The sequence below is a fragment of the Nipponia nippon genome, unplaced genomic scaffold (genome assembly GCF_047370975.1).
Source record: "Nipponia nippon isolate SJK-2023a ecotype South Korea unplaced genomic scaffold, ASM4737097v1 scaffold_1, whole genome shotgun sequence".
Lineage (NCBI taxonomy): Eukaryota > Metazoa > Chordata > Aves > Pelecaniformes > Threskiornithidae > Nipponia > Nipponia nippon.
The window spans coordinates 61,625,433-61,645,794 of NW_028262290.1; the positions used below are offsets into that span (position 1 = coordinate 61,625,433).

The 20,362-nt window shown below is 36.2% G+C and overlaps 1 protein-coding gene across 1 annotated transcript in view; it reads left to right on the plus strand.

The window, feature by feature from the left end:
* Nucleotides 1-20,362, plus strand: part of DOK6 (docking protein 6) — a 261,432-nt gene that overhangs the window by 139,417 nt on the left and 101,653 nt on the right. Inside the window, exon 4 of the mRNA XM_087757545.1 lies at nt 20,088-20,207. Within this exon, the coding sequence (XP_087613671.1) occupies nt 20,088-20,207 (120 nt within the window). The remainder of the gene's footprint in view (nt 1-20,087; nt 20,208-20,362) is intronic.

Consider the following 20,362-nt stretch of genomic DNA (forward strand, 5'->3'; position numbering starts at 1 on the left):
GCAAACCAAGGAATTCATTCACTACTTCCCATAGGCAGGCAGGTGTTCAGCCACCTCCAGGAAAGCAGGGCTCCATCACGCATAGCAGTTACTTGGGAAGACAAACACCATCACTCTGAACATCCCCCCCTTCCTTCTTCTTCCCCCAGCTTTTATTGCTGAGCATGATGTCATATGGTATGGAATATCCCTTTTGTCAGCTGGGGTCAGCTGTCCCAGCTGTGTCCCCTCCCAGCTTCTTGTGCAACCTCAGCCTACTCACTGATGGGGTGCTGTGAGAAGCAGAAAAGGCCTTGACTCTGTGTAAGCACTGCTCAGCAGTAACTAAAACATCCCTGTATTATCAACACTGTTTTCAGCACAAATCTAAAACGTAGCCCCATACTAGCTACTGTGAATAAAATTAACTCTATCCCACCCAAAACCAGCACATTATGAAACAACACGTTGGGCTAAAAAAGGGTATAGTTTGCAGGCAAACGTAATGTTTTCATTTTAAAAGTACCTTTTAAACATTCATGTTAATAAACACTCTGGTGTTTGCAGAATAGTTCATAAGTATTTGTCATTGTACACTAAGGAAAGTAATTTCTTACTTGCTTTCCACAGTACAAAAGGCTTTGGGATTTTTTTAAAGACTTTGTAACATTGTCATTATACTTAAGGTTGTTTTTTCCGCGTGCTGTTCAGGTTCTTAGACATATTACCTTGTTTTTATTATGATGATCATAGAACTGAATTCTTAATAACCACTGCATTTGAAATGATGGTCTGATTGTCATTTAGCCAATTATAACCAATCAGATTTCATTATCAAAAAGTACAGAACAATATAGAGTAAGTCTTAGCATGAAGAAAACAAGTGAAGAAAATAATCATTGTCTGTTTATATTTATGATAGAAAATGAGGCTGGAAGGAATCTTGAGAAGTCTCCCTGTCCTAAGGAAGTATAAGCTATACCTATTTATATATGTATATGTATATTATTGTATGTCTGCATATCATTCCTGGTAGATTATGTCTTCTCTGTTTAGGTTTTTTTGAACATAATTAAAAGGAATAAAAACATATCAGGAGTACTAAGGCTGAAAAGAGAATGGCATAGAAGCATATAGTTGAAACTAGAACAAAAACTTGTCTTTTGCATCTTGGTTAATCTGTCCGATGCTGCATTATGCATGTGGTAGTCTTTAATTGAATAAGTTGTTATAGGGGCCTCTGCTGTGGTAGGTACTTTGGAAGAGAAGTGAATGAGATTCAGCGTTTTAAGAATTTTTTTTGTAAACTCAGGAGAAATGGATTGAATTTCTTTCCTAGGCTTATACTTTCTAGCACTTAGCACTACAAAACATAATAGTGTACATTTGTAGAGTTTCAAATTTACTACTTCCTATGTTCTAAACATTGTGATTTAAAAATAAATTTTAAAAATGTTCTTGTAAGAAAGAAATTCAAACAAGATGTTTTCCTTGGAAATTCAGGCAGGACTCCAGAGCCTGATTATTGCAGTGTAGCTATTCTTCCCCAGGCTTTTAGACTTCTGACCCCCATCAACATGATACAACTGCCCTTGATGCTGAAGTTTTGGATTCTTCAGCAGCCTGCCGGGCAGACAGGCAGAGAGATGGGTAGATTTCTGACAGTGCATTGAGGTCTCGATGAATCTTCATTTAGTCAGAAAAGTCCCAGCCACCCTTAAGAATAACAATTTGGAGTGAATCATCACTGCCTTGAGACTTATCCCTTAAAACCTTACAGAAATGTTAGCACCATGTTAAGATGTGTCATTGGGTCTAGAGCACAAGTCTTATGAGGACTGGCTAAGGGAACTGGGCTTGTTTAGCTGGGAGTAAAGGAGGCTAAGGGGAGACCTTGTCGCTCTCTACAACTACCTGAAAGGAGGTTGTAGTGAGGTGGGGGTTGGTCTCTTCTCCCAAGTAGCAAGTGATAGGATAAGAGCAAATGGCCTTAAGTTGCGCCAGGAGAGGTTTAGATTGGATACTGGGAAAAACTTCTTCACCAAAAGGGTATTCAAGCACTGGAACAGGCTGCCCAGGGAAGTGGCTGAGTCCCCATCCCTGGAGGTATTTAAAGGACGTGTAGATGTGGTGCTTAGGGACATGGTTTAGTGGTGGACTTGGCAGTGCTAGGTTAATGGTTGGACTTGATGATCTTAAAGGTCTTTTCCAACCTAAATGATTCTGTGATTCTATGATTCTATGACCTGCAAAGGATCATATTTTTCATTGCCTGATGAAGGGGAGTCAATAAAGATTTTTTTTTTTTTTTTTATGTCTTCATGCCTAGATACATTCAGTCTTAGCTGCAAGCCAGCCTGCTGCAAGCCAGCTCTTGTCTGTAAATCGTGCAGCTTTAAGTTAGGAAGGCATCATGTCTCTGAAAATGTCCCATGCTTCTCATCTGGTTTGCAGTAGAGTCAAAATAGAAACATGATCACCTGCTCTTACCAGTAAATGTGATGCTAGACCTGCGAGGAGGCAGGTCTAGCATTATGTTCAATGACAATATTCAGACTGTATTGTTAGGTAAAAGAAATCTCCACTACCTCTATTTCCAACATTCATATCTAGGACACAGAGAACATGTAGTTATGTTGTAGCGGGTTGACGTTGGCTGGCCGACAGGTGCCCACCAAGCTGCTTTCTCACTCCCCCTCCTCAGCAGGAAATGGGGAGAAGATAACAATGAAAAGTTCATGGGTCAAGATAAGGACAGGGAGATCACTCACCAGTTAGTGAAACAGGCAAAGCAGATTTTGGGAAGATTAATTTAATTTATTACCAATTAATAATAGAGTAGGATAGTAAGAAACAAAAACCAAAACCACCTTCCCCCAACCCCTCCCTTCTTCCCAGGCTCAGCTTCACTCCCAGCTCTTCTACCTCCTCGCCCTGACTGGTGCAGGAGGATGGGGAATGGGGGTTGTGATCAGCTCATAACATTTCATCTCTGCTGCTCCTTCCTACTCATGTTCTTCCCCTGCTCCAGTGTGGGGTCACACCTGTGGTATACAGTCCTTCATGAACTTGTCCAACATGGATCCTTCCCACGGGGTGAAGTCCTTCAGGAACAGACTGCTCCAGCATGGGTCCCAAATGAGGTCACAGGTCCTGCCAGAAAACCTACTCTTGTGTGGGCTCCTCTCCCAGAGCCATAGCTCCTGCCAGGAGCCTGCTCCAGCGTGGGCTCTCGCTGGCTGGAGCTTCCTTCAGGGCATGTCCACCTGTTGCGGTGTGGGCTGCAGCGTGAATATCTGCTCCACCTTGATCGTCCACGGGCTGCAGGGGGACAACCTGTGTCACCATGGTATTGTCCAAGGGCTGCAGGGGTGTCTCTGCTCCAGCGCCTGGAGCACCTCCTCCCCCTCCTTCTTCACTGATCTTGGTGTCTGCAGGGCTGTTTCTCTCACATTTTTTCCTTACTCCTCCCTATCACACATTGCTGTGCAGCATTTTTACTGAATCTTAAATGTGTTTTCACAGAAGCGCTACCGACATTGTTGATGGGCTCAGCTTTGGTCAGTGGCGGGTCCATCTTGGAGCTGGCTGGAACTGTCTCTGTTCAGCATGGGGGCAGCTTCTGGTGTCCTCTCACTGAAACCACCCCTGCAACATCCCTCACTACCAAAACCTTGCCATGTAAACCCAATACATATATAAAGAAATATTGATGCATCAAGGAACTGTTACCAAATAAACAAGTTTAAGAGAATCCTATGTAACTGTTTATCACTTATTTTGTGGCTCTTCTTTCTTTTTTTTTTTATTATTTGGACTAGGTATTAAGGCTTTTGGTTTTTAAACATATCTATTTACTTTGATTATCACTCACTCAAACTCCTAATCCTTTCAGTCTGCTCTTCTGGAAAGTACTGGGATGTTACTGACTCTGTATTAACATGCCAACAGAAAAGTACATAGCTGGTGGACTTCTAAGTTGTTTCTTTTTTTCCATTATTTTTTCCCACTTAAAAACTTTTTGTAACAATGATAGAAGATACAATTACTTAACTCATATCTATTGTGTTTGGGCATATTTTTACTTCCTTTCCCTTTGGGATTGGTGTAATACCCCACTTGCTCTCCACAAGTTTGCTAACACTGGAGTGGAAGCCAGGTATCAGCTGAGATAAAAAGGCTTCTGCTCATCTACATGGAATGTAGGTCAGATCTCCTGGCATTTGTGAATATGTATCACCCTGTAAAATAATGTGAATTCTGCGGTTCCTGACCTCTCCTGAGAATAGCATACATTTAGTGACAGCACAAAAATCATGACATTAATTTATAGATTGAATTTGGAGCATTGACAGATGATGTATGGCTGGCTGAGCCTAGGGAGAGTTCAATGAATAACATGATAATTTACTGCTCCAAACCTAAAACACCCAATCTATTTTTCATTCTCTCTCACTGTTCAGCTTGCATTACATTTGGCTACTTACAGTGTGTAAGGTATATGGGACTGTTAGCAGGTTAATTGTTTCAAGCCTTTTGAAACACTTTTGTTACTGAATGAAGACAAGCTGAGAACAGCATATGTAAATGAGCACAGAAAGTTGTGTGTGCCACTAATGTATACTTAACCACATATTCAGCAGGGGATATTCTACTTCATGTAGAGTCAAGGCATGAAAATTTTGGAAAATTTGCACATTGGAAAAAAAAAAACAAAACAACCAAACAAAACAAATCAAAGATGAATATTTGGTGTTCACTGTCTGCCTATCTTCATAACATTTTGAGAGGTTGCTAGAAGTCCACTGCCAATATGAATGTTACTATCAGCATTAACCCAGCCCAGTGGGCTGTTGAACAACCAGAACGGCAGCTGCAGTCAGGGTGATTGGTAAATCTTATAAATTTGCATATCACTGCTGGCTAGCAGTGAGAACTAAAGCAATTCTTAAGACTGAACTGTGTGTGGAACTACCACAGGTATACAGTGACAGGCAAAGACAAAGTTTTATGTGACTTCTGACCACATGGTCTTGTGAGATTTCCTAGAGTTGTCCCAGCTTCCACACCTGCAAAGCAAAGTCACTTAGTGCACTGTCACAGCCCATTTGGGTTTTTTAATCTCTTTGGCAATATTTCATGGGAAAACATATTGAACTATGACTTAACTTTAAGAACATAAGTAAATAAATTTTAGGTAGAAATAACTCTAAATTCCAATAATTCAAATAATTGTTCACTTTTCCTGTGTATTTGAAAAGACTGCCACATCTATAATTTAGTATGTCCTCCAAATAAAAGTAGAAAATGTACTCCCTTTAGAAAAGTACAAGAAGCTTTCCAGTAATTATGTCCTCATAACCTCTGAGAGCAACACAAAAAACAATCATCTCTTACCTGGAGAAGTATCCAGTCCTTTTGTGAATTTTATACAGTATCACATTTGTCTTTTAAAATATCAATTCATTCCCAGTAGTTATGCATTGGTTTTAACAGTAGTCTTATCAAGACTATATTTTCTGAGAGCAGTCTAGCATTATTGAGTCTGGCCTCTGGTTTTCTGAGATTTAACTAGAGTAGTTTATTAATCTCCAAAAACAGGGTTCCAGTTACAAACATGCAACAGTTTCTTTCATATAATGGTCAAGATTCCCAGATTTCAGGTAGATATGCAAATGAATCACAAATACACCAATTAACAGGCATTCCAGTTTCTAAATAGTGTATTCCCAGATAACTGAGATTCCCCTCTTTACAGTAATTGATGATTCTGGGACGAAGTTCCAAGCAAGTCAGCATTAAATCTCTCAAAGAGAGGACTCGGCCTTTTCCCTGGTAACTAAATAAGAATGTTTTCCTGAATGAATTTTACTGTGTGAGTAGTTCCTTTGTCAGTTTGGGAAGTTCAGCCTTAAATTCTCTGGAGAATTTACACTAAATCTTTTCTTTTTTATTTATTTCCAATAAGGAAATTCAGTCTAAGGCCAAGAAGCAAATTGTGCTTCAGACATCCAAAGAAGGTTAATAAAAAAAAAAAAAAAGCTTTATCGGTCACAATCAGTGCTCCTCTTAATGTAGTTTTAAAGTAGCATGGTTTTAAAAAATGGCCCAAAGTATGCTGCTCTCTTCAAATCAATATGACATTAATTGCAACTCAGTTTTTTCTATATGAAGATTGCACTCAAACAGGAAAATGTGAATATATTTTCTGTAACTGCAGTTCAGGTACATTCATACAATGTTTTCATAACCTATCCAGAGAAATGAACCTTTTATTTCTAAAAAAGCTTTCTTTTTTTTCAAATTTCTCTCCTAAAACATGGCTGCTTTTAAAGTTTTGTTTTAAGCAATTCCAACTGCTTCCAACTGCTACTAAATCTGCCTTGCAAGTTAATCTGATGTTAAAACTGAAGTTAATCAGTGGAAAAAACAATAGAGGGAAGCTGTTGACTGCAAGTTGCACTTTAGTTTTTAAATAGTCATGTAGTTAAATCTGTTTTTCATTTTTAATTGGTTTTGAAACTTATAGTGTATTAATGTGCAAATAAGGCAAGTAAGGTGTTAATGATGGCAAATATGTTAATTTTCTCCCTCCTGTTGAAACAGCTACCATTGGTATGAAAATTATATAAAAATATCGATAATTTATATATTTATTTGGGAACTTTTTTGCATTTTTGCTTTAGGTTCTGTTTTTATCAATTAGTAAATGTTCCAGAAAGCAGAATAAACATCATATTAGATTTAAATTTTGCAGGTGTTTGGTGGATCAAACTTGCAATGCTGTTTGATAGGTTTTGATGACCACCTAGTGTGACAGTTCACTACATCCTTTCAAACAAGTTTTGGATTGCTTCATGTTAGATGTATTTTCTTTTCTTAATTTAAATTGACCGATCACCCATTTAAATTATTCTACATGCCATGGTGAAGACAGAATCAACAATTCTGTTTGCAAAAGTAATATAAATACTTCCAAACTGTTTTCATGCTTTTCTTCTAACAATGCATTGATATAGTGTTCTGGTATGTGTTATGGGTTTAAGCTTCATATGTAGTAAAATACGTATTACATATACTAGTCTTCTGATATCTTATGAAGATTTGAGCCTTACTTTGAAGTGAAAGCTGCAGATTAATTAGAATTATGAGGAAACTTGGTCTCCCTCTGCATGAAAAATATCTAGATCCATTTACTTTCTGGAAAGCTGTACATTTTGAAAATGTGGAACATTTCCTAGTTTTCCCATGTTTATATCTGTATCTGAACTTAATTTTGGAATGAGTTTTTTTAAAACTGCAGCAGCATAAAGTTACTAGTAACTCTTATGAGACCATCATTTTATTGGGTAGCATTAAGGAGTGATAGCCTGCATGTTTATGTAAGGAAAAGTTGCAAAACTAATCTCAAGTTCCTTGTTTGTTTTTAAAATCAAGCCTTTCCTTAAAAATGTGTGTAGTTCTAAAGTTAAAATACAAACATAAAATTGTTATTTTTCTATTGATCAAACCATAAAAACTGGTCTATTATGAAGCATCATTTGTTTCTAAACTAGACATAATTAAAAATAATCCCAAAATTAGGAGAAAAAAGTAAGCCTGTTGGCTAACAGAAAAATTAAGAAAACTTAGAATTAGTGAAGTAGAAAATGGAACCAAATCTGTGAGCAAGGTGATCATTTAATCATCTTCCAAATAAGAACAATGGCTCACTAATATATACTATCTCTGTTTCAACAAATGGGAAGTACTTTGTAAAGTGTCCCCCAAAGATAGCTCTTTGGACTGCTGTTGGAAAACACTCAACTCCATTTCAAAATGGTTCTTGCTCAGTGACAGTATTAATTTGCCTGTTTCTTTAGAAAGTTCTTCATTGGCCAAACATCTCAGTAGCTTAGCATTTTGTTTCCATTTCAAGGAAGAAAAATCAATCCTGTAACTGAAGTTTATATTCCATAAATAAAACATGAAGTCAATATTGCAGCTGTTTTCTCAGCCTAGATTGTGTTACAGACAATTTTGACTTGACCTAGAAATTGAAATAATCAAATTAGAGAATTTACTGTGGGCTTTTAAAATGAATACAGCTAATAAGTGTAAAATGAAAGAACATTTGAATGTGCTAATGGACAAGCCTCTAGATAATTAAGCTAACCTATCTAGGAAAGACAGGTCTGTGTTACGTACGTTCTTATAAACATTAATCCAGTAAGAATGACAAAATGTCTTTCTGTGTAACTTCCACTTTATGTTCTAAACATCAGCGATCTTACCATGATAAGCTTGCTTGAATGTGCAAGGAGGTTAGCCTAAACTTTGCTATAGCTGGTAATCACCTCACTGAAAAAATTAGAAGTTAATTTAATAGGGTGTCTGACATATATCTCCTCTATTCTGTCTAGTGATAGGAAATGAATTAATGCAGGAAACTCAAAAAACTGATGTCATTTCCAAATGTTTTTGCTCAGTGACAGTGTGAATCTTTTCCAAGTGTAGTACAACATCCATGACATTTATGTGATTCAGGAAGCTGTGCTCCCAGCATATGTCACTAGATATAGCAGCACTCCCCCCTTAACAAAATGCTGTCCTTGCTGCTGTTACTCATCAGCCATAAAGTACAAATCAGCATTCAGATACGTAACTTCTCTATATTATGTTTGTCTAACAATAATTCCAGTGTGTGCTGAATATAACTAGTTTTCTTTCCATATGGCATTTCATATTGACAGTTACATTTTTTTGCTGAGAAGTGTTTATGATTTATCTATAGAAATATGACAGGTCAAAATGTAGTTTACTGTGGTTACGATCAACTGAAAAGAAATTAACACTAACTAGTCCTTCAAATATAATGCCCTGCTATGCATTTCTTGATATCTGGAGATTTCCTCGGATTCATAACCTATCAAAAATTGCCATTTTAGTTAAAATGTAGACATGAGTATAATAAAAATTAATAGTGTAAAACAACAATCTAAGTGAAAAGGCTTAATATCTTAATTTCTAAGGGTTTATTTTTAAAATCTATGATCATATAGTACCAGAAAATGTGAGTAGGAAGAAGCTGAAAGAAGAGTTGTATGTGTCTGCATGTGATGATGTCAAACTACTTTATAGGCAGTTTGTGTCTTCATGCATGCTAAATTAAGAAAATAGTGGCAGCCATGAATTACGAGGTTTTAAATCATTTTAACTTTGTAAGGTTTTCACATCTATAATTTTAGTCTCCTTTGTGAATCAAATAGATGACAGCATGTAAAAAATAATTTATGTATGCTGATGAAGATTATTGTGAATACTGAAGAAATAAATATTGTCTTTAATGGGTGTCTTGAAAAACTACAAATTTATAACTCTAAGTATATGTAAAAACCTTCATTCAAATTTGATTTTTGCACTTATAAGCACTATACATGTATTCGTCAATATAAACCTTGGGCTTCATGAGGGATGAAATCAAGGGAGTAAAAGAAGATGCCAATTTTTCTGATATAAACAGAAAAGGTTTCTCTCTTTCTAGCTCAGTAAAGCACTACTCCTCCAAAATTTCACAATCATTTGTATAACAAGTTTCTTTCATTTGTGCTTCAATCTACTGTATTCCACTACTGGGTAATTAATTAATTTTAATTAATTAATTTTAAAAGTTATAAAGATTCTGTACAAAGGCATATGTTAGGGTTAATTATGAAAATGTAAAGAATAATAAGTGTCTGCCTGCCCTTATCTGACTCAAAAAAAAAAGAGACAATTATGCATTTAGTTGCTTTTTGTGATCTGGCTGCTCTTATGGTCTCATTGTAACTGTGATCCAGGAAAAAACCCTGATGTCAAATTCATTTGTTTATGAGTAAGTCAATAAACCCCTGATTACCCTCACATATCACAAAAATCAAGAGGTTATTTTTTTGCATTTTTTTAAAGCAAAAAAAAGCTCCTACTCTAAGAGCAGAGCTTAGGAGTAGGCCACAGTTTCCAAGCAGAAGGAAAAGTAACATTCAAGTCAGCCATATCCTCATTTAAAAACATTAATGCAGAAAATAAGGAAAAACATATGGCAGCATATATATTGTACTTTTGCCCATTTGTTGAGCATGCTGATGGTGCTAGATAACTCCTTATTAAATGACAGTAATCAATTTTCTCATCCCTACTGTTAATAATTCATTTCTGTTTATAATTGGTTTTCCAACTTGTTCTCTCCATTAAAAGATATCAGCCAGGGAGAAGCTGGATTTAAATTTAGCTTAGATCATGAGAGATACAAAAGAGGACTTTAACCTGGAGTCCAAGTAAGGAACAAAGAAGGAGACCAGTCTTTGCTAGTGTATGAATCCAACTCTTCCATAAAGAAAAGGACATCTATCCCCTGCCCTCTAGTGCTGTATGTGTTTATAAATCAGTTCACAAGTAAGCTGTAAGTGGGCAATTGATCACCAGTGTGCATAAATTACAGCTTCATCTTCAGCTACTGTTTTTCACTGTAATCAGCACCCCAATTTACAAACCTAAATCCTAACCTTTTTGTGCAGTTCTCACTTTATATGGTTCAAAATATTAAATTTAAACATTCTTTATACTTCTATGATGAGTTGTTTACCCTTAAATAAGGATGAAAGTTTCAAAATAAAACAATCTTTCATCAGTGTGTCTCCAGTTAACATGGCCTTAAGCCATCACTCAGCAGAGTTCTTGAAGTTTCAAATGATTTAATCTTGGTATGTTCTGTAAGATTGCATTCATCAAGACTTATTCTGATTTTCTTGGAGGAAAATGACACATAATTGAAGTTAGATCTATTTGCTGTTTTCCTGGTTCAGCAAAGGATGTAGTTTTGCTGTGCTGAATCTTAGAAGTGTTCCACTGAAATAAAAAAGAAGAAAAAGAGTCCTGTTTACTTAATGAAAGTTGGGATTCTGAGTTTCAGCTTTAAGCAGACTGCCTCTTCTCAGGCAGTCATGTGTGTGTCTTACTTAAGATCATGTTGGTAGAGATATCAGTGGTGTATATTGAAAACCAGGAATCTAAAATGGCAAAACTGAGATACAATTTTATTTTAGGATACTAATATTTACAGGAAATTTTGCCTGATTGGAAAGCCTCTATTTTCACAGATGTTCAAAGAATGTATTTTCATATAATATTTTTTGATTGAAGTAAAATTTAAGTGCATCAAATGTAGGGACCCATTTAATGCTGATAATGAAAGATACAAGAGAAGTGTAAAACGAGAGTAAGAAATGTGAAGAATTTGTAATAAAAAAGAATCCCCTTGGGTTTAAATTCTGTAGATATCAACTTTGAGAAAGACATTTCTCATTATATTTCCTTAGATACTAACTCTAGACTATGCAACTCTTAAGGGATGTTTTTTTTCTTTTTGCAGGAGTACCACATTAAAATCCATGAAGAATAAAGCAAAAGACACACAGAGTCTTCTCTAGCTAATACTTAGCTCTGTCTGAGAGTAAAATTTTATGCAACTGAAAAAGTAGAACACATACCACGGTGTTATGATCTTACAGATGACTTCAGTGAGAGGTTGTCTGCAATAGCTTTGAATCAGTTTCTTTGCATTTGAATGACATAAAATCCTGATTGTTAACTCTAATAGTAGCAAGGGTTCCGATCTCTACAACACTAGTTTTAGGGTTTAGGGGAAAATGCTGTATTTCTTGGGCAAGGGAAGCACAGAAAGAAAAAAATTATTCTTTCAGGTGGTTTGTTGTTATTTTGAAAGTGGCATATAGCACTGTGCAGGAAAGGTTTCCTAGAGTCTGCAAAATCAGAAGGGGACAACCCTAACATTGGCCTCCTGTGCTCAGCCAAATTGGGACAATGTTTAATAAATCTAAGTATTCAAAGATGGAAGTCTTGCTTTAGTCAGATATGTTTAGCTAAAGGGGAGCCAAAGGGAAGAAAAGGAGATTCTGCTAGTCATTGTCTGCTCCTACTGATTTAATGCAGAAGATATTCAGATGGCTGGAGTGAAAGTCATATGGTCAAAGGCATAAGAGCAATGAAGCATATAGTGGCAATAGTGTATATTTTTCTCCCATGTATTGAAACTAGTCCTTATCACCTTGATTTTGTATAGGAAAATAACATTTTTAGAATTATTTGCCTTGTCTAACAGTATTTCTGATCTTCAAGCCGTAAGATTTGTCAATAGTTCAAAGATAAAACTGATTATTTAACGTATTAAAAAAAAGTGAAATGAACGTTAGAATTTGTCATTTATTTGGGTATGGATCCTCTTACTAGACCGTAACTTGACAGTGGGAGAGAGGCATACTTCAGATTTACACAGAAGGTATTAAATCTCCCATGCATTTAAGAAAAGGCCCTATAACTTTTCCAAGAGGAATAAAAGTATTGTAGGAGCAGACTAAATCTGAAATACTATGAAGTTTTAACCCAGACAAATGCTATTGCTGACTGCCAATCATGGGGCAGCTACATAAGTTGATGTGATAGCATCCTCTGTGTGTTATGTTACCCTTTTTGGACACTTGACTGATGGTGTTTATGTCATTCCCACTACAGACAAGCTGCCTGAGGTTGTTTTACTTTCATGCCATTGTCATTTAACGTTAATAACTGTTGAAACAGGTAAGGATTGACAGTCCTGGGGAACTGTCTGATTCCCGTGCTAGATTCTTGTAACTGGCCCATTAGTTTCAGACAAAATGTAAACATTTCTTCTATGTTCAGGCAGGTTTTCATAGTTATTACTTTGCACTTGAAAGAAAGTTTGAATCGAGAGTGAAACTTTGCTAGGGATATTTTTGAGTAATGATGATGTATCAGCTCACTGTTGATCTGTTGGACATACTAATGCTTGATAAACATTTGTGGTATAATGAGAGTCACTTGTCCCCAGCGTGAAGTAATATACATGATCTGTAAGGATACCTATAAATCTACCCTCAAGGTCTACTTTATCTACTAAATAGCATTTTCTTCCCACAATGGCATAATTCATTTCTGTAGAACTAATCACTGAGTGAAAAGATATAAACTTTTTTTAATGGCAGATATTAGCCGTTTACTTAAAAAAAAAAAAAGTATGTGCTATAGCTACATTAGCACTAGTACTGAGCAAAGGAAATCACTTTCTTGTAAATTAACTATTTTTCTTCGTTTTTCCATACATTCTCCATTTTTTAAACAAGTCAAGTAAGTTCTGTTTCTGTGTGAAAACTACATTCTCAAGCAGCATTTCAGATGGGAAACTTTCTTTCCTACTGCTTTAACTTTGGTTGGAGACTGCTAGTCAGCATTGTGGGGCATTTCTTTTAGAGTTTGAGTGAAGGGTGCTCTTTCACTGCAATTTTACACTGGAAAGGAGCAGCAAGGTAAGTAAAAGTAGGCATGTGCAACTAAACTCTATTTTAGGGAAACAGCTTAATGGACAGTAACATCAATATGATGAATCCTTTTAAATACTGTCACTGCCTTCAAAAGCATTAACTTGACATTGTACATGTTATTCAAGCTGACACTTTTGATCAGACTTGCAGAAATGAAGGGGGAAATGTCAGAAAAATGTCAGTTTTCATATACCTCAATAACTACAGGGACACACAGCTGGCTATTTGCAAACACAGGTACATGCACAAATTAAAATTATCAAAACACTGTCTGTGATGTATCTTTCAGCATCTCCAGATAAGTGTGGATCATTTTTGGCAGAAATATCAGTTTTAATTTTATTATAGCTAATAAATGTCTTTTGGTAATTGTCGTAATTAACTGTGCTATCCTCATGTGAACACAAGTTTAAAATAGCAAATGATGTGAAAATAAAAGTTTCTTTTTGTATAGTACATAGACTATATCTTCTCTCAGTTAAAAAAGTGCATTAACAAAATATACTAATGTCTAAAATTACAGAATAATATATGTTCATGTTCTGTAATTACTCGTTTAGCTTGATTGTTGCATTATTCAATATTTCCTTAAGTAAAATTAATTTTTCTCAAATTGTACAGAAAAAGGCGGGTATGTCATTAAACTGATGCTATATTCAAAAATATGCATATATTTAAACAGCTAGAAATAGATAAATATTAATGGTCTTATGGTAGTAAAAGAAAAAAGTGACAATGACAAAAAATTTTTGAGGAACTTGCTAACTTTATTTTAAAGAATATTCCTTTAAAATAATTTGTCAAAGCCTGAATATAGAGCATTTTCAGTAAATTAATAAACTTCAACAGTATATGTTGTTTTCCTTTATGACTTTGCCTTTGCCTTTTTGGTTCAGTGATTTACAGTTATGTAATAACAGGACACTCTACTCCAGGTGAAAGATTAAAAAATCACAGTTCAAGAAAAATATAAAAAAGTTTCCTTAAAGGTAGTATTTGTTGAAATACAAGCAAAAATTCTATATATGAATCCCATATCTCATAAAATATCTTCAAATATAATTGGTCAATAAAAAATTAATTTTAGTAACCCAATTGCTTTCAGAGTTGTTGATAGTTGTAACAACTATCTTTGTTACTATCTAATTGAAAGCATGTTTTAGTCTACATACAGACTAATTTTCTGTTCTTTTACACTAAATAGAACTTATATCCCCTTCATTGCTTCCTATCATTTAGCAAAAAAATTGCTTAATTCATGCATAGCCAGTGATAATCAGTAATACATGTTATTACACAAAATAAACACTATCCTCCAAGCAATGGTAAAAAAATAGCCACACTGCTTTGCATTTTTATGTGTGTTTGAGTGTGTGTGATATGCTCTAGTAAAAGTGCCCTAAGTAGTGGAGATGCTATTAGATAACGTATTTTAAATACTTATAAAATAAAATTGTGTTTGAATCATCAAAGGATGATATATATCCTGATAAAGGATAGAGGGTTTTTAAGGCATTATTGATTTTGATAGGAAATTATGTACCTGCAGTCAATAGTGTTATTTGCTAGTGAAAAAGATTGAAATTAAGTTGCTGCATAAATTGTATGTAGCGCAGTACAGTAGCACATCAGTCCTGTGGGGGTTTTATGAATTTTTTTCCTATTAACTTCTAATTAAGGCCGGTGATTAACTTCTGATTAAGGCAGAGGTAAATTGGCATATGTGGCTTTTTTGCACCATCTTTCTTTCTTGGTAGAGAATACCAGGTCTAAGTCCTACTGACCCAAACAGGACAGATTCTCCAGTTTCATTGAGTAAGAATATTCAGTTGAATTTGGACCTCTTATAGAAGTAGTTTAGAGGGAAGAAGAGTCAAACAATTTGTGCAGAAAATACATAAAAATGTTTCAGAAATGAAGAAACTACCATTTTAGATTTATACAGTTTGACATTAGGGAAAGCTCAAAAAGTAAGTGAGTGAGGTTTTTGGACTTGTACAAGGACAGTTTTTGTTATCCCCCTCTAATACTGCATACATGTTATTTACAACTTGAATCATTGGCCATGTCACTTTATGTGGGCTGCGTGAGAAGGGGAAGAGATGAACTTCCTCATCTTTCTTTTTAAACTTTAAGAGTTGCATATAAATTGAGCCATTTTTTTTACAAATGCAATAATTTGCTGCTGCTAGTGATGGAAGGGATCTCCTGGAATGGAGGACACTGCCTTGCAGAGCAGGAGATGGCATAACTCAATAAGACACAAGCTGAACTGAGCAGGAGTGGTCACTTCTTTGGGGCTTTATCTCAGGCTAGTGGCACTCGACTACGCTGGCAACTTGCTGTGGCGGGTGACAACCAGCTCCTGTAGGATTGTGCAATGTGAACACAGGAGGTAAATCTGGAAGAATGTGAAGTTATCAGGATTCCGAAGGTATTTGCTTTAGGCCACCCACAAAATGCTTCCCAAGTTAGGAGTCTGAAAACAATCCTGCCTCTAGCCTTAGAAATCCAGAGGATCTCTAGGGACAGTGAAGTAAAATATATCTCTGCCCCACCACCTCCTCCCTGTAGAATATGTTGTGTAGCATGAACTGTTTTAAACCGTAAGTAGCAGAAGAGCTCTTTCACTATTACAAACTTGTATTTCTAACACCATTTGCCAATATTATTTCATCATCATATCAACAAACCCATTTATCATCCTGTGATATTACTTACTTGCAATACACAGCTTCAGCGGCTGGAGTAGGTATGGCACCAGTTTAATCACCTGGGACCTGAAGTAGAAATGACATACAACCTCAGGCATGACCTAGAAGCTCAGGTAAATGGCAGGAAAATATTGCCAAGAACAAGGTCTGTGTTGTCAGATAACAAGTTTACAGGTCTCTTCCCAGTAATATTTCTTATGCAATAAATAGTGACTAACTAAGGTCTCCTATCTCTTTGTATTTTATCTCACCTCATGACATTTGTATAGCAGCATTTCATAATTGAATAAGAGTAAAGATGAAAATGTAAATATTTGGATTTTATTTATAGCTGTGAAAGCACGCTTTACAATTCATCATTCAGTCCAAGAATTCAGTTATCTTAAAAAGAAACTAAATTTTTCAATGACAAGTACCAGTTATGACTAAAAACTCAGCATTAACCACCAATAAATCTAATCTATATGCATTAAAGAGAACAATTTTGCTGACAGTTTTTTATGGCTTGGTTCCACTGTAATATTTCATCTGTTTCAATATATGCATATAATCAAAATAAAGAAGTAACTGTGGTATCTTTGTTTTGTGATGTGGTAGCTGTCATTCTTAAAGATTGCTACTGTGACTGATGCATTTATATACTATAAATTATAATAAATACATTTTTTAAATCATAAATAATATTTAATTTGTTATCTAGAAACACAAAGCATTCTGTAGACCTTTTACAAAAGAATGGTGAACTGCTTTATAGATGCACATGATGAAAGGAGAAATATGGCTTTGGCTTTAAAAGGTAATTCACCTGCTTGAAAGAAGTTTTCACATGTCTGTCAAGGAAAAGGTTGAAGGCAATCCATTGCAAGTAAGCAATAGCTATCAGGATGCGTTAGGTAAAACTAACTCACACTGTACCCTCATACCGTTGACTTTCCAAACACATTTGTAGATAATGTTGATGCTTCTGACAGCAGACACAAATCCTCACAGTTCTGTGGGAAGATGTTTCAGTTCTGCACTGAAACTATATTTTCTGTAGTATTAAGTTGATCATTTTTGTAAGATACAAATTTTGAGTTATACAGCAATACAATGCATGTTATAGCCTACACTTTGCAAAATACAGCCATGATCTTCTAATGCTCACAGTAAGATAAGTTTCTTCTATGTGGCAGTTGGAGAATGGTCTAATCTGGGTCTAATCATCAATGACTGGCAGTGAAGAAGCAGCAGCTTAAATTAAACTGCCAGAGTCAAACAGCCTGAATGGCAGTTTCTGGATCCAAACTTTCAAGATCTAGATGTTCCTCTAATAGAGAGAGGCAAGCGGAGTGAGGAAATGTAAATGAAGATGCTCACAAGAAACAGCTTTCTAGAACAATGCTTTTGTTTTTTTGTTTGTTTCCCAAAAAATCTGCTGGAAATGTGGTGTGAGAATACATGTAAATATAACTTGTTGCTTTTACTTTAGTCCTGTTTTGAACATATATTGATGTTAAGCTGGATTTATGGAAATACCAATATGTTTTCCTTTCTCCTTAGATGTTTGTAAAATTAGAAAGGTTAGTTTAGTGTTTGTTTACCGTCATCTCATTCCACATTTCCAGAATGTATCCTTTCAGTCTGGGTACAGGCACAAGGAAAGAAAGTAATAAAATGCAGATTTTGTAAAATACATAAAATGCTATATCCTGACCACACTCCAGGAAAAATTACAGGCTTTATATGGAGCTATGCATTCTCTCTGCCTAAACTGTCTGTGATAGTTTAGGCAGAAAACAAACTGAGAGAAGGAAGAAAACATGAGAGCACTGAACTAGATTTGCACTGTCACCTTTGTGCTACCAGCCTTTCTGCACTGATTCCCCCGAGTTTATGTGTAGCTGGAAGCAGATGTTGGGCAACTCAGTGGAAACCCTCCCTGGCAAGGCTTGACTTACCCATGTGCCTGTGCGCTGCCCCCCACACCCCTTCTGCGTGCTGCCAGAATATAGCAGCATGTCTTGTGGCCCACATTTATCATCTCCCTGGCATGAAGCCCTCTCCATGGGAAGCTATGATTTATTAGGCATGGCTCTAGTTCATCAGACCTCACAAATATCCAAGGAAATGGAAAGGCTGAAGGAGAGGAAGCGAAAACAGAAGGGAAATTTCTTCATGCATGGGCAGAAGATGAATTTTGGAGGCAAGCTTTTAAACAAATTCATCTTATTCCTTTTAAAAACTTTAAGTTTTTATTGCTGTCCAGAGATACACCTGTTCTCTCCGTACTTCCATCAAGGAGGTTTTGTCTGTAGAAGTGTTAAGGAACAGTACACTGTTACCTCAATATTCTCTTCTCACATACAAAGTTAAATGTCTTTTGGATGTTACTGACAGGAAGTTCTGCCTCTTACCACTGGAAGCTGAGGATGTTATGAGAAGACCAACTTTGGGGATCTGTGTCCTGAGACAAAGACTGCAAATGATCAGGAAGAGTTAAGGGAAACCGCTTTACTGACAGCACTCTGAAGAAGCCCCCCAAATTGTTTGTGTCCCTGTGACAACAACCAAATTTAGCTCTCAAAAATCCCAAAACAGACTCTATTATTTCAGCTCTCTGCCTGGGAACTTGGTCAGAGCGTAGCCAGAATAACTCAGGAACAATCTGTTCCTGGATTATTCAGAGCCCTGAACAAAGGAGGGTAGCCAAAGGTTCCTGGAGACCTGGAATGGCATGCTTGTCTCCCTTTCTTGTCCGGCAAATGTTTCCGTCACTTGAGATCTATGCCTAATCAGGCAAGGATTTGAGAACTATACTAATTAGGCATGGAAAGGTTTTTCTTGGATATAAATTTTCACTAATTACAATGAGCCATCATCACTAAATGCTTCAGGGCTTGCATGCAGTATTTTTCTCTCTCTCCGAACTTCAGTACTACGTTGGAGAGATTGTCACAGAAGTATTTTCCAGATGTCCCCAAAAATAGGAATGAAAAGACTGTGGCAGTTTAATAAAGACATTTCTAGATGACTGGAGTCACCCAGTCCTAAAGATGATCACTTATAGACTGGCTGTGACAATGGATGCCCAGTGTGTGCCTGGTGCCAAGCCCGCTCTCCAGAAAGTTTCCCTTAGGTGAAGCCTATCCTGTCATAAAAGACAGTCAGCTTAGTTGCATGATTTTTATTAACTGTGGTTTCACATTGTGTGAACACCAACTTGAGATGTTATTTTTTTAACCAATGCCAGAGATTTTGTGAAGTTTAAGTTTGGGAAGCGGATAAGATGAGGCTGAGTGTGGAGGCAGGAGCTGTTGTGGTGTCTCAGGGGGTTATGCCTTGGGGAGTTTATGTCTTGGTAGACTGGCAGATAGGGAGCTCTCAGATGTACGTCAATGGGATGCAATGGAGGACTCAGAAAGGACTAGGAGGTTTTGAATTTTCATACAAATGTTACAACTAATGCCCAAATTGCTCTGAGACCAAAAGAAGGTGAACAGAACTGAAGAAATGAATTATTCAGATTAACTTGACAGGCATAGCAATTTAGTACAGCAGAGAAGGAAGTTTTGCTTTTGAAGATTTTTTAATTACTGTTTTTTTTTTTTCCTTTGCTCCTAGAAAAATACTCTAGACCCTTTAGAAACAGAAAGTGCTTTAATAGTTCAGATTCACCTAAAAAGCAGTAAAGAATATTTCAGATATTATATCTAATGTTTTTCTAAATTGCATTTTTTCTTTCAAGAAGGCCTACCAGAAATATACTGCCTTGACAACTCACTACGCCTTTCTCTTTTGTGTTACCTCTGCCTCCTATCCCCAAATTTGAAAATGGAAGATGCAGTCCTAATAGTGTAAACCCTTTCAGAAGTTCATAAATCAAGGCAAAGAAATTCATGTGGAACTTTATGCTAATAGCTCATGTTTCAACACAAGCATATTGTTATAAAGCTGGTCAGTAAGAAGGTATTGATTTAACTTCACACTTTTTTGAGTAAAATGTTAACATGAACAATACTTTTTCCTGTTTTTCCAGAACTAGAGGCAGAGGAATGGTGCAAACATCTTTGCATGGAGTGTCTAGGAACCAGGCTCAATGATATAAGCCTTGGGGAACCAGATTTGCTTGCTGCTGGAGTCCAGAGAGAACAAAATGGTAAGTAACTTTGTAATTGCTCCTAGATCAGTTCTTAGGTGATGTCCCATGTTGTCTTTGCTTGTATTTTTTACTATAAGCTAGAACCATGTCATTAATAGCTAAACATTTGGATGTGGTTTTGAGCCTTAATCCTATTTTCCTACAAATAAAGA